At 48.1% G+C, this 15,000-nt stretch overlaps 1 protein-coding gene across 1 annotated transcript in view; it reads left to right on the forward strand.

Annotated features, from left to right (window-relative positions):
- Positions 1 to 15,000, forward strand: part of mmp17a (matrix metallopeptidase 17a) — a 69,457-nt gene that overhangs the window by 33,042 nt on the left and 21,415 nt on the right. The window contains exons 2-4 of the mRNA XM_062554425.1: positions 5,179 to 5,311; positions 6,682 to 6,817; positions 14,822 to 15,000. The exon at positions 14,822 to 15,000 is cut by the window's right edge and continues 108 nt beyond it. Of these exons, the coding sequence (XP_062410409.1) occupies positions 5,179 to 5,311; positions 6,682 to 6,817; positions 14,822 to 15,000 (448 nt within the window). The remainder of the gene's footprint in view (positions 1 to 5,178; positions 5,312 to 6,681; positions 6,818 to 14,821) is intronic.

The raw sequence follows: 15,000 nt of genomic DNA on the forward strand, positions 1-15,000 counted from the left end.
CCCCCCCCCCTCCTCGTCAAGGACACCATGCGTGTCTGACGGCAAGGATGCTTATTAGTACGGCTACAGCTACAACATGCCACAGAGAAAACAACATGCACATACACACATGCACTCACACGCACACACACACACACACACGCACACACACACACACAAACACTCACACTCACACACACACACACACACACACACACACACACACACACATACACTCACACACACACACACACACATTCATGAATATTTGTCTCAGAGAGCAGACACGTATGCTTGGCCCCTGTTCTAGCATGTCGAGCAGTGTCATGCCTTAAGATGCCTCCTACTGGCCTTGAACGTCTCTTGAATGTCAGATTCCATTTCAGTTGTGTTATTGACTAGGTATCTATCAGACATGCACATGCATATGGATAACACACACACACACACACACACACACACATACCCATTGGAGACAGGCCACAGGGTCCTCAGCAGCGGCCTCACCTTGTACATGACTGGAGTCCAATCATAGCTGAGATTAGATATTGGCAGAAGATATGAACTGGCGGTGCTGTCAGACTCTCGTGAGCAACTGGGTGAATGCTAATAGTGAGTTCTATCTCTATGGGCTCTTAATCTCATGGAACTGTTAGACTCTATCTCACTTTAAGTGTCTGTGTCTCTTTCTCTCTCTCTCTCTCTCTCTCACTCACTCGTTCTCTATCTCTACATCTCTCCATCTCTTTCCGCATCTTTTTTCCTGTCACACACACACACACACACACAGAGACACGTACACACACACACACACACACACATACACACATAGGAAAGCCTACCAGGGAAATGTCAGTGAATGATAAGGTCTGGCAGTACACTTATACTACCTTGTGTGTGTGTGTGTGTGTGTGTGTGTGTGTGTGTGTGTGCGCGCGCACACACATTTACATAGCTTTTGTGGTTTTGGCTGTGAGTATAGGTGCACAATTTTGTGAGTCTGTGTGTGTGTGTGTTTGAGAGAGAGAGAGAGAGAGAGACAGACAGAGAAAGACACAGAGAGAGATCGTCCGTGCGTATGCATGCATGCATGCGCGCGTGTGTGTGTGTGTACGTGAGCGCGCATGCGAGTGTATGTGTTTGCTTTGCCCGAGGCATCTCCCCTGCTCCTGCACTGAACTGAGGTCCCATCAGATGCTCTCGTCTCACAGCGTGCCTCATCAAACCTGCTCCTCTCCCCACACTTTGATCACTCCAGCCCCCTGCGGAGCTCCCCCTCAGACCCCATACGGCTCCAGCCCCGTCGGCCCCGCTGATTGATAGAGACGGCAATAATGTCATATTGATATTCTGGATCCAGGCATGCCTAGCAAGTAACTGATAGAGAGAGAAAGAGAGAGGATAGGAGGGAAAGAATGGAGGGAGGGAAATAAGGAGGGAGGAGAGAGAGAGAGAGAGAGAGAGAGAGAGAGAGAGAGAGAGAGAGAAACAAATGGGTGAAAGACAAAAGGGAGACATAAAACGAAGGAGACGGTGAGAGAGGAACGGAGTGGGGTGACGAGAGAGGGGATTTATCTGGACTTGATTGCATCGTGGGGACAGCGGTGGAGAGGAGGGGTGTGTGTGTGTGTGGCTGGGGCACAGTAACTCTTCATGCATCGATTTCCCAGCCAGTAGGGGGATGAGTTCACACAAACAGAGTTAGGCCTCTCACTGTGTATACACACGCACACACACACATTAACACTAACACTCTCACTCACAAATGCCCTGACACAGCTGGGCACTTTGTGAACATAGAAATTGTCTCAGCCTACTCAGTTGAATGGGAAAGCAGATAGTCCCTGTGTGTGTGTGCGTGTGTGAGTGCATGCGTGCGTGCGTCCGTCCGTGTGTGTGTGAGTGAAGAGGAGCAGCAAAATAACACTATACTGGTTCATGGTTTTTTTTCCATGGTCTTGGGGATGGATGTTTTTTTCAGGTCTGACTTAACTCTCTATCATTTCTCTCTATCTGTATCTCGCGCTCGTCTTTTCATGTCTCATCCTACGGCTTTCTGCTGCACCCCCGAGCCTCTGCAGTTGGAATTTAGAACTCCGGTGTGTGTGTGTGTGTGTGTGTGTGTGTTTATTTGTGTGTGTGTCTGTCTGTGTTTGTGTGTGTGTCTGTGGGTGCCTGTGTGTGTGCGTGTGTCTGTGCATGTGTGTGTGTGTATGCATATGCATGCATGTGTGTATGAGAGAGAGTGAGATAGAGAGAGAGCGAGAGAGTGTGCGTGTGTGTACACACAGTGTGTTTGGAAGCGGGCCAATGTTTGGAGACTGCTGATACTCTAGCTGCCCTTGGTGGTATTATGTCATGTAATCTATGACAGATGCCATCTCTCCTCTATTCCCCTCTTCCGTCGTGACGCCCGCGGAGCGACAGCCAGGCAGCCCGAGAAAAGCGCCCGGGCCCGGGTTTGTCTCCTGGACAGGTCCCACCTCCGCACCCCACCAGCACCACCACCCTCCTCGCCTCCCTCCACTCTCTGCCTATTGTTCTCCTGCCTCACTGCGCTGCTGTCGACTCCTCCGCTCTCCTCCTCCTCCTCCTCCTCCTCCTCCTCCGCCGCACCGAGTTCCCCTCTGCTGAAGGAGCTCCCCGAGCACCAAGGCAAATAAAGGAGCATCTGACGGAGAGGCATTTGCTTGCAGCTCAGAAGATGGTGCACACACTATCACCACCAGCTTACTGTAGCTTCTTTTTTTGCCTTGATTTTGCACCAGTTTTACAGGCCTGGTTTAAAGTTCTACTTCTGTGTCCCGCGCACACCGCACGGGATGAGAGTTGTGTCATCATGGGGGGAGGGGGGGAGGGAGGGGGGTCTATGCCATCACTCAAGTCTTCGCAATCACGTAAAGACTTTGCTGCGCCAAATGTGCATGAAGAGGAGCATACCGCTTCCTTTTACAGTGGGTTAGCACCAGTGGGTTAGCGCCAGTGGACTGAGAAATGGATACAGGCACAGAGGTCTTGTTGCTGGCGGGACAGTTGAAGGACTTTCATTGAGGAAATGTTTTGTTCAGTGTGTCATCTCCAGATAGTTCCAGATGTTTTTGAGTTCTGGTAAATCACATTAAGACGTCGCCTCGGGGGTGTCCTGGGATCAACAGCTGAAAGCAAAAAGGGGTCAGGTTGTAACCCATTTCTGGTGCCAGAACATTTTTCAAAAATCCAATTTTGTGGTAAACTTCCTATTTGTTCAACAGATGGGATAACAGCTGAACCTGAAGACTCTTTTCATAAGGAGAAGTCCTCTGAGACCCATTCAGTGAATAAGAGCCTGTCGAACTCCTGTTAAAACTCTGGTGCTCAAGGCCCCGTGGCGGTACCTCAGGCCACTCCTTCCCCCCGAGGAGGGCTGTTTGGTCTGGGGATGAGCAAGAGAGAGAGAGAGCTGCGGTCACGGGGGATAGAGGACCCAGCCTGCGGTTTGCTTTTTCCCGAGGTGGTGAAGCTGAGTGAGTCTTTTTTGGCACGCGGAAGTAGCAAGCTCAGCAGAAGTGCGTTAGCGGCCATCGCTGTGCTCGGCCAGTGCCAACAGCAGATTGAAACGCTGATGAGTTCGGTATCTACGGCGACCAGTCCGCTCAGGGGCCAATGGGGCTGTGTCTACTTTCTCTTTTTTTCTTTTCTTTTCTTTTCCTTTTCTCTTCTGTTCTTTTTTTTCTACTCTTTTATTTCCCACTCTCCTCTCTGGCTGTCGGCTCTTTGGGAGCCGCTTGTGGTGATGGGACGTGTTATATTGGAGTCAAGAGGTCGACACAAACCCTGCCTCCGGTTAGCATTGTGCTATTTAATTCCAAGTCAAAGAGATGTGAAAGTAAAGATCAGTGTTCCAACCGAAAGGTGAAAAGCTGTATACTGAGAGAGAGAGTGTGTGTGTGTGTGTGTGTATGTGTGTGTGTGTGTGTGTGTGTGTGTGTGTGTGTGTGTGTGTGTGTGTGTGTGTACGTGTATGTGTGGTTGAGTATGTACAGTACAGCATTATACTCTCTGTCTATACTTTTCTTTCATAACTGTGAGACACAAGTGTGTTGTAGAAAGCTCTCCTGTAGTGTTCCATGTCTTTCTTTCTCTCTCTTCTCTCTCTCTCTCTTTCTCTCTCTCTCTCTCTCTCTCTCTCTCTCTCTCTCGAACGTGGCCTCACCCCAAAGTGTCCCAGTGGGGCTGTTGACGGCTTGCCTCTGCGTGTGGGCTCTTGGAGGGGGTGGTGTGCATGGTGGTGTGTGGGGGCTGTAGCAGGTGCAGGGGAGTTTGAGGTTGCTGGAGCTGGAGCACATTTCATTTGTGAGATTGCTGCGTAAGCACTGAGCAATTTTACTAATGGAATCCAGTGCTTGTTTGTCGATAGGGACGCTCCTTCTTATTGATCCGAGTTATTCACTGCATGTACACACACACGCTCAGGCTAGCAAACACACACACTTTTTCAAACACACACACTCATACCACCCTCTCTCTTTCTCTCTCTCTCTCTCTCACACACACACACACACACACACACACACACACACACACACACACACACACACACACACAAACACACACACAAGCAATGAGGTTTATAAAACAAGGCAGTTCACAGTTAATACATAACAATGAGGGGAAGCAGGCCACTTGAATGGATTCCTGCAGCAATATTATTGGCAGTGATTATAGACCAGACCTGGACTCCACCGGCATTTATTCCGAACCATTCGCTTAGCTGTCATCCCTGACGGGACTAGCGCTGCATAATAAGGACGGCGTGTGACAGAGAAAGTTCTGCTCTCGCTCAGTCTATAGCCCGGCCCAAATATTCAACAGTCCTCCCCATCATCTGGTATACTATAGATACTGACGACAGTCCATGTGTTTTCTTTTTTTTTTGCCTCCTCAAAGCAAGCAGGCAAACCAAGTGCTCTTCACTTTGCGAGACTAATGAAAAGGCTGCGGACGAATTGAGTGGAAATCGATAGCGCTATTTGTGCAGCTGCTAGACTCCCGTGGCTGTGACAATCTCCTCCAGGCTCGACTCGAGCTCATTCACCTCATGGGTGTATGCGCTCAGCTGTATTGGGCTGAAAAGCTAAATTAGTGGTGGGTTACTTACACTCCCCCCCCCTCCTTTCTCCACCCTCCACCCCCCACCCCACCCCCTTCTCTTTCTCCCAGGACTGGCTAAGAAAGTTTGGCTACCTGCCGCCCCCAGACCCCGTGACGGGGCAGCTGCAGACCAAGGAGGCACTGACCAAAGCCATCAAAGCCATGCAGAGGTTTGGAGGCCTGGAGGAGACGGGCGTGCTGGGTGAGTGACTGTTCTGAGTCTTGTAAGGTGAAGAGTATTCCAAGCATGAATTGCTGCTACGAACAGAGGTGGGAAAAGCCAGCTTCAGAAAATAAGTCCTACCACATATCTGTGCAAACCCCAACCTGCAACCAACCGTCCCAACCATCTGTTCCCCAGAAGGAACAGATACAAGAACTCCTTTGTGCCACACTCCATCACACTCCTAAACCAGAGGAGATCATCTGAACACTTTAAACATTTTAAATAGATTACAGACTACCCTTGATATATTTTTTTTAATTATTTATTATAATGAATGTTTACTGAGGCTATGTTGATATCTTGTGTGTCTGTGTCTTATCATTTGGCAGATTATGTGAACCAAATTTCCGTTTTACGGACAAATAAAGTTTGATCTTATCTTATTTTTATCTTATCCATTTAAACCTGCTGATTCTAATTAGCAGAACTTTTCAGCTAGGTAGAGCAGCTAATTGATGAGAACACCTTTGCACAGGTAGAACCAATACATATTCTGACTTTTACTCTCTGAAGCTGGAGTTTTCCACCTCTGGCTACGAATTGTTCCCACCTTGCAGTATGGAGGTGCGTGATCATCCATGAGAGCTTTCCGAAGTATATCCCAGTATATTCCAAAATTAGGCTGCACTTGCCGGTGTCAAAAATGGTATGACTACATACCCGCATACTCAGCTGAATGAGTACAAACCCCATGCTTACCAGCTAGAGTTGCCAGGCAGTTATAGTGCTTCACTCTGGGGCATGTATGTTCATGAGGCCCCATATTCATGCCCCAGAGTGTACAGTAGCACTGTAGCTGCCTGGCAGCTCTAGTTGTTGGTTGTAGAAACTCAAGCTCATTTTTTTTACATAGCCTATACCCATAGTACTTGGTGACGTCGAGAGGCAGAGATCCATGTAAAAAATCACCAGATTCTCCTTTAAGGCCAGGTGCTGCAGTCACCTGTCTCAAGTGGGTGTGGCCTCACGCATCTCAATTCTGCTCAGACCAGAGAAATATGAAAAAAATGGTTATCTATTTATGCTCTATTTATAGTTTATGCAAAAATATTTAATATTTAATTTGATATATCATATTTGTGTGATAAATCACAGCACGTTATGGCTCCACAGAAGTGAGTGAGTGAATGGGGCTAATGCTTCTGATTGGGTGCTGGGCCATCTGCCAGAAACCAGGGAAAGGTTTTTAAGGGAATATTAAGGACATCTAAGATTTCTAATGTCATGTTCGTTTCAATAGCAATATTTCACCCATGCTTAATTTCTCTCTCTGTGTGCCTCAAAATATATATATGTGTGTGTGTGTGTGTGTGTGTGTGTGTGTGTGTATGTGTATGTGTGTGTAGACGAAGCTACTATGGGCCTGATGAAGACTCCACGATGCTCCCTGCCAGACTTATCTGCACAAGAGAGCCCTATTGGACGGAGAAGAAGAGCAGTCACACCCCAGAACAAATGGAACAAGAGACACCTGTCCTGGAGGTGTGTGTGTCTGTCTGTCTGTGTGTGTGTGTGGGGGGGGGGGGCTGTGTTTGCCTCTGTCTTGTCTCTGTCTTCTCTCTGTGTCTGAGTGATTGTATGTATGTGTGAGAGAGAGAGAGAGAGAGAAAGAAAGTGGCAATGTGTCTGTGTGTCTGAATGTGTGTGTCTGTGTGTGTGAGAGAGAGAGAGAGAGAGAGAGAGAGAGCGTGTCATATAAAGAGCCTGTTTAAACCAGTAAGCAGTAAGTGGCAAAGAGACAAAGAGGAGGAAGTAAAGTGTGTGTGTGTGTGTGTGTGTGTGTGTGCTCGCTTTATAGACTCCTCCACATATATCCGGGCCGAGTTGGCTCACGGCGCGTGGACACTTATATGATTTTACCTCACGCTGTGCCCACATCCATACAACCTATAACTGGGAAGGCTATTTCCTGAGCTGTGGGAAAGTATATAACAGTGTGTAAGTGTGTGTTTGTGTGTGTGTACGTGTGTGTGTGTGTGTGTGTGTGTGTGTGTGTGTGTGTGGTCATATCAGGCATCAAGTGAATGAGCACAGTGTGCAGCTTCACACAGCTGTTAGGCCGAACCAGCTCCAAGCCTGCGTTCGAGCAGCTTGACACATCTGTTGGATATGGAGGGGGGCCCGTGCGGAAAGGTGTGGTTATGGTTAGTGAGTCTCAACAGCGCAGTAAGGGCCTATGGTTTTGGCTCCCGTGTTTTAACATATGGACTCGCACCGCAGTAGTTTGCACCAGCCCAAGACAAGAAAACCGTAACCCCGCGCAAACACCTGTTTTAAACAGCCTGCGTGTTAGTGTAAGCAGAGAAGAGGCCTGGGGACAGTTTTTAGACTGCCCTTGAGATGCAAGGGGCCAAAGTTTGTGTAAGTGAGTGTTATTTTGGGCTCTGTTGATGAATGTGCAGGCCAGGGTTAGGGCTTTGGGAGCAACGCTGTTGGCAGCGTGCTAGCCTGACCTGATTGGGAGCAAGTGTACAGTGTGCGTGCAATAAACTGTGTGGTGCCGTGCTAACAGGCTACAGTGAGTAGAGGTTTAGCACTCCTTCCTTCCCTTTCTATATAACTTTTCTCACCCTTCATTTTTAGCTCCATAATTCTGCCCTCTGGCCCTTACCACTATGTTCTATTCCCTTTCGCTTTATTCTCACACTCTCTCTAGCTCCTCCTCCTTGATAGCAACTCAACCTTCATCCTTTTTTCTCTCTCGCTGTCAAAGCACCCCATCTGTCGGTCACTCCACTCTTTTCTTTCTTCTTCTTCTTCCTCGATCCCGCCATCTCTCTCTCTCTTTCTCTCTCTCTCTCTCTGACTACCTACATCACTTCCTCTTCATTGCTTCCCTCCTCTCTATCTGCATGCCTTCGCTCGGTTCTGAGCTGTCAGTCACATTCCTCGCAGTTGTATGCATATTCCTGCTCCGCTCTCTCTCTCTCTCTCTATCTCTCTCTCTCTCTCTCTCGCCCTTCTTTCTCTCTCGCCCTCTTTCTCTTGCTCCTTCTCTCTTTCTCTCGCTCCCTCTCTCTTTCTCTCTCTCGCACCATTACTGAATATCAGGGTGCGCACCGTGCCATGCCTCTCTGCTCTCATACCCGTATTGATCGGTAGAGCCACGCTGCCAAGCTTCATTCATCCTCCGCTAGCCCTTCTCGTCCAGCCCTTACTTTCCAGCGCGCTGAAAACTACCAGAGGAACAACTCGCCACCTGCAGCTCCTGCATACACAAGCGGCCAGCAGGCTCCAATGGGGAAGAGCCCATGGCCTTGGTCAACACTGACTGACAGTTAGCGAGATACAAAAAGCAGTGTTGAAAGCAATTACTGCTGTGTTTTGCTGCCGCAGCCACGGAAGGTTAAAAAAAATTCCCTGGGTTATAAGAGTACAACTAAAAATCAATGCTCGCAATGTTGAGAAGTCTTCCACGCGCCGATTGACTGTCACTGCCTGTGTTCCAATGACTACTTTGGTGCCTTTGAAACTCATTTTGGCAAACATTTGCCCCCAGGAGTCCTATTTCAGTGCTGCCAGGTAGCAGCCACTCTTCACCTTGAGGGAGTATTTCAGATGAGCCTTGGAAAGGGCCTTTGGCTGGGGCTTACGATTGGCCACTCTTCAGATTGGCACAATCAAGGGTGTGTGTGTGTGTGTGTGTGTGTGTGTGTGGATAGGGCCATAGTGTCCTGAGGAGGATGAGGACACAGAGGTGAATCTCCAAACCCCTCTTGCCTTGGCCTCGACGAGAGTTGTGAGGCCAACAGCCTGTAATAGCTCCGATAATGGTGTGCTTTAAGAATCCCGATAAAGCGCTTGGTGGGGAGGGGCCGAGTGGAGCAGTGAGGGGCGGAGGTGACAGGTGAGGAATGGTAAAAAGAGGGACCGAAGAAGAGTGCAGACAAGGGAGCAAAGAGAGGAAGAGGGGAATGTAGAGAGGAGAGGAAAGGAGAGGTGGAAAGTGGAAGGTGCAAGGTTCAGGCAATAAGGGGAGAGAGTGCTGAAGTGTTTCTCCGAGGCCCACTCCTCAGATTGCACTCTGTGCACCCAGCTCTGGCTCTGCCAGACAGGCTAACGAGGCTTAATCGAACAAAGGGAAGTGCAGACATCCTCCAGAGATCATCTCGAGATTACCGTCTCATTCATTAGAGTAATGTATTGACTCGTGCATGTTCCTGGGATAAACACTTAATGCACCGAGCATTCGTTCATCCTCTGGCACGAAACACGTTCGGCATTGGATTCCGCATCGGCGAAGAATACACAATTAACTTTGATTAGTTCGTCTTAGTTGAACAGAAGAAGCTGTTCGAAATTGCGTGTGGATGTTAGGGCCGGGGCATTAGGCCGCATTTTTTGGTAATGACCAAGACAATCTGATTGGTTCTCACCGGTTCACATGGGGATGGACGGGGTGATGATTTATTGGCCGGTGAGATGGGGGCGCAGGTTCAGCGGCCCAGCTGTCCAGCGATGACCCCTGGAGCCGGAGCGGGAGCGGCCGGAACATTAGTCAGGTGGAGACGGATCCCCGTGCCTCGCGCGTTCATTACGCCACACAGGAGACCAGCCCACTGCTCGTTAGCGCGCCAATTAATCACCTGAATAGATTAGCACTGATTGCCCAGGAGTGAATCTCTCCTTGCCTCCCTTCCATCTCTCTCTCTCTCTCCATCTCTCCCTCTCTCCATCTCTCTCTATCTCTCTCTATCTCTCTCTCTTCTCTCTCTTTCTTCCTCTCCTCTTGAGTCTCTTTTGTAGTGTTGCGGTGCTGCATTCCTCGCTGCTGGGAGAGCTGAAGACGCGTGTAGATCATTAGTGGAAAGCAGTGACCCGGGCAAGCACAGTCACGCTGGGCGGGAGAGGAAGTACGATGTGGAAAACATCTGCGAGGATCATACATGTTATTTTTAGTGATGTTTTCTCTATTTATTTCTTTATTTATTTGAAGAACGTAATGGGCGCTTCCAACATTGGTTCCAACTGTGGTTGTTTGTTCATGTGTGGAGATGTGTGTAGTGGCCAACGAGACAGCCAGCTGCCAGCTGAGCGCTTTAGTTCTCCCCCCGGGGTGTCCGTCATTAAAATACAGCGGCGTGATTGGTGTGAGTCATGAAGGGATCCCAGCAATCCCGCCCTTGCCATGGTCCAAATGACATGCAGCTTTCTCGTGTGGGGAATTGTCCGGGTGTGGAAAGCCTAAAAACAGCCAATTGCCCATCAGAATTACCCAGCCGCTGTCAAACTGTTGCCAAAACCATCCGTGTTTGTGTGTGTGTGTGTGTGTGTGTGTGTGTGTGTGAGTGTGTGCGCTCGTCTGTGTGTGTGAGTGTGCGTGTGTGTGTGTGTGTGTGTTTGTCTGTGTTTGCCTGTGTATGAGTGAGCAGTGAGCCAGGAACAATCAGCAGTAGTATACAGTAATGTTTTTTTTCTACTGAAGCCACTGAACTGTAGGAGGTCAGCCTTGCTGTAAGATTTAAATGGCGGGGAGGAAGATGAATATCTCCGGGTTATTTTATTTTCTCTCTGTGTGTTTCGCAGCTCCACTCCCGCTCTCTTAAATCTGGCGGCCATCAGTCCTAGGGGCCAGGGAGCCACAATGCTGTAGTACAATTACAAAGTCAATAGAGGGAAGATGCTCAAGAGAAGCACGGAATCACAGTGACAGCTGCTCAATGGGTGCATCTGCTTGTGTGCTGGTTTATGTGTTTGGTGTAAACGAGTTATTTGTCATATTTGTGGTTGTGCATCTGTCCTTCATGCTTGTGTGTGTGTCTGCACATACAGGTGTGTGTGTGTGTGTGTGTGTGTGTGTGTGTGTGTGTGTGTGTGTGTGTGTGTGTGTTTGTGTGTGTGTCGATCTACAGGTGCATACAATCACGGCTCCATGATTGCCTGTGTGTGTGTGTGCAGTTGTCACAGGTCAGACGCATCTCATTTGATCCTTGGAGCTCTGTGCTCCATCTGATGGCCAGTAAATCCACTCCCCCCCCCCCCCGCCCTCCTCCACCACCCCCCCACCCCACCCCTCAGCACTTAGTAATCCATCATGTTAAGGCACCCATCTCCTGCGGCCCCGCTGGGCACATTATGGAGAAAATGGCAGAGAAAATTGAGCTTGAAATATGTGGCCACTCCCCTCCCCTCTCTCTCTCCCCTCATCCCTCTCTCCTTCTCTCCCTTCATTCTATGGGCTGGCACCCTCCACACTTCACAGATGACCACTCCTGAACTCAATCAGACCCAAGCGCACCCAAGACTGACGTCTCGGGCGACTTCCTGTGTTTTGACAGCGTCACGATGGCATGCACCAAAGATCACTGTTTTGAGCACATAGCAGGGATGATTCATTACGGAATTCACTTTCCACTTCCTGATCTAAAAGCAGAGATGTTCTTCTTGACAGAGTAGAGGCTTCTCGTCAATGGACACAAAGTACAGGGAGGAATGACAGATGATTACATATCAGCTCTCATTTTCATACGCATTGCGGACACACACACACACACAAACACAAACACACATGCGCACACACACACGCATAAGCACACGCACACACAAACACACACATACACATATTCATACACACATATTCTTCATTACCTTTCTTGGAAATGCTATCTGGACCAAAAGTGCTTCCATCCTGAAGGACAATTATTGTGCTGTTCAGTGGGGGAATATAAAGCCATAGGCCTGAGAGCCATACGTCACTATTTTATTTCCCCAGCTCAATAGATGCTCTCGTGCCTACCCTCTTGTATTAAATAGTCCCTTTTTAAAGCTGTCCCTGTCTAAGTAAAGAGTATCTAAGATAGTACCATGAGGGATGTTGCAATTAGCATCATCAACAACACCACATAAAGGACTTTTATGGCCTTTTTCCTTCTCCCAATATAAACCTAGCCTGACTGGCTATGTCGTCCCTATCCACTCCCCATCTTCAGCAGTGCAACCTTGAAACGACTCTCAACACTCCCAACAAAGCGAGGCATTTGTATAATTCATGGACACTTAGCACCTTAATATTTCACAGCGAACACACAAGTGTCTGCGCGCATACACACGTACACACATGTCGGACTTTTATGTACATTACATGTTTGCGGCAGCTGTAGGTGAGGAAGAGAGGACCGGCAAATGCATTTTTCATTAGGAAGACTTAGAGCATCATAAATAGGCTTTTGCGTGAGCGGGTTCATCTTTAATATATTGCAGGGTATTGAGCTTGACAGAGAGGCACGTAATGGATGATACCTTCTGCATCTCCCACTGACCTCATATGCCGGCATTGAGCCTATTATTAAAGGTTCGATGCAGTGTCCGAAGGCGGCTGAACATTTACATAGCCGACCTTGGCTAACTGTTATTATGCACCGGCGTTGCTATGTTACCACTTTCTGTTAGGTAAGTCAGTGTCTGAACACAAGGGTGGCTGTGAATTATCAAACAGAGTTTGCTCAACCGGTGAGTGGTTTTTGAAAGTGATTCCTGCTTTACAGGAAGATGTTTTCTCCACGGCTTGTTTGCTGTTGTGGTTTTAGTGATGAGGCTCGAGCGCAAAAAAAATGTTTTGATACTGTCAAGCAGACTGTTATGCTATTATCTGATTTCATTTCATTTCATCCTCATTTGTTATACAGGAAAGGATTAAAAAATAACAGTTAAGTAGGCTACAGTTAAGCAGGCCTGTCTCAGTTTAAAAACTGTTTTTCAGCAGCCCTTTGTCCTTTTCTCAGGCCGTGCCATAGAGTGGTTTGGCCCACGCTTCATGGGAAGAATACAGTAGGCTAAGTGAATTAGGTGGGATAAGTTCCCTGTTTATAGTTAGGGTCAGCATTAGGCCTGTGTTGAATACTGATGCACCTGTGTACAGGCCATGCTTTATGGCTTCACATGGTAATCATACAGCTTTTGACATACAATACAATGCCATCAGTTGCAAATTAGGACCAGTTTATAACAGCGATGTTTGAATCTACACTGTAATGTTAAAGATGTACTGAGACTCTCTTTTCTACGGCAACATGGTTTTGTATATTTTAGCATTTTAAGATCAAGTATAGGCCCTAGTAGAGTAAGTATCGTAATTGGAATCAGAGTCATGCTGTGTAACGCCTTCAGTGTGCTTGGCAATATTAAACTCATGCATATTATCTCAGCTATATGATTTGGTAAACAAATAAAAAAGTATTATGCACAAGGTCAAAAACACCACCTCCACTACAGACGCATCAAGTATCAAATTCATCAAATAACTCTCGCTACAGTCCAGCTTCATATGCAGGGTGTGAGATTGTCATTTTTCATACCACAGCGCTACCACCTACTCGCAATCATTGAGCGCACAGGACAATAAAGACCCAACATCATTTGTAACATCATCATGAACATTCAGTTTATTCCCACTTTGCTATTTCTTTTGCTAGTTTATTCTGTCCTGTCTGTTGAAAACACTGACAGTTTATAGATGAACATTTCACTGCAGACCAACATAAACAGTTCGCTCGGTCCTTGGGCTCGATTGTACGGCGCACTTCGGATCTTATTAAGCCATTCGCACTCAGACAAACGTCACGCTGCTTAGGGCCAGGCTGTAACACTATCACACTCTTGAGTGACAGTCGGCCCGCCGATCAGCAGTGCTGCTGTCAGAGCAATGTTGAGTCATGCCGCTTACAGCAGGAGGTGCAGAGGGGAACGACATGTTTATTCAAATCCAATCAGCCCAGTTAGTTATTCACAGATAGTGTGTGTGTGCTTGTGTGTGTGTGCGTGTTTGTCTGTCTGTCTGTCTGTCTGTCTGTCTGTCTGTCTGTCTCTGTGTGTGTGTGTGTGTGTGTGTGTGTGTGTTTGTCTCTGTGTGTGTGTGTGTGTGTGTGTGTGTGTTGTTGTTGTTGGGTTTGGGGGGGCTGGGGCAAATGACCGAGTGGCAGGGCAGCTCTTTTTGACAGCTCGTTATGACTGTGGGCTTGTTTGTGGGCTTATTTCAGTGCGCTTTCATTTGGTTGCCGCCACTGACGTCGTGCCACGCTCAATCTGTCTGCAATTTCTTCTCCCAGCAAGCAGTGCTTACCGACTGCTCATGAGTTTGAAAGTCAACTTTAAACTGTTAAAAATTCCAGATGTGTGTGTGTGTCTGTGTGTATCTGAGTCTCTGAGTATCCATGACCACATGTGTTTTTATTCACTGTGTGTGTGTGTGTGTGTGTGTGTGTGTGTGTGTGTGTGTGTGTGTGTGTGTGTGTGTGTGTGTGTGTGTGTGTGTGTGTGTGTGTGTGTGTGATGTATGTGTCTATGTATGTACTGTAAGTATGTCCATTTATGTGTGTATGTGTGTGTGTGTGATGTATGTGTGTATGTATGTAATTATGTCCATTTATCTGTGTGTGTGTGTGTGTGAGGGTGTGTACTTTTGCAAGTATTTTTAGTGTGGTCACGGCACTTCCACTTGTGTGTGGGCAGTTACACCACTCACCGGCCCTGGTTCTGACCGCTCCACAGGGTGCGGACCTTCCCCAAGGAGTCGGCGCTGTTGGGCCGGGACACGGTGCGGGCCCTCATGTACTACGCCCTGAAGGTGTGGAGCGACATCGCGCCGCTCAACTTCCACGAGGTGGCCGGCAACGAGGCGGACATCCAGATCGACTTCACCAAGGCCGACCACAACGACGGCTACCCGT

Source organism: Sardina pilchardus, chromosome 14 (assembly GCF_963854185.1).
Source record: "Sardina pilchardus chromosome 14, fSarPil1.1, whole genome shotgun sequence".
In the NCBI taxonomy this organism is placed as follows: domain Eukaryota; kingdom Metazoa; phylum Chordata; class Actinopteri; order Clupeiformes; family Clupeidae; genus Sardina; species Sardina pilchardus.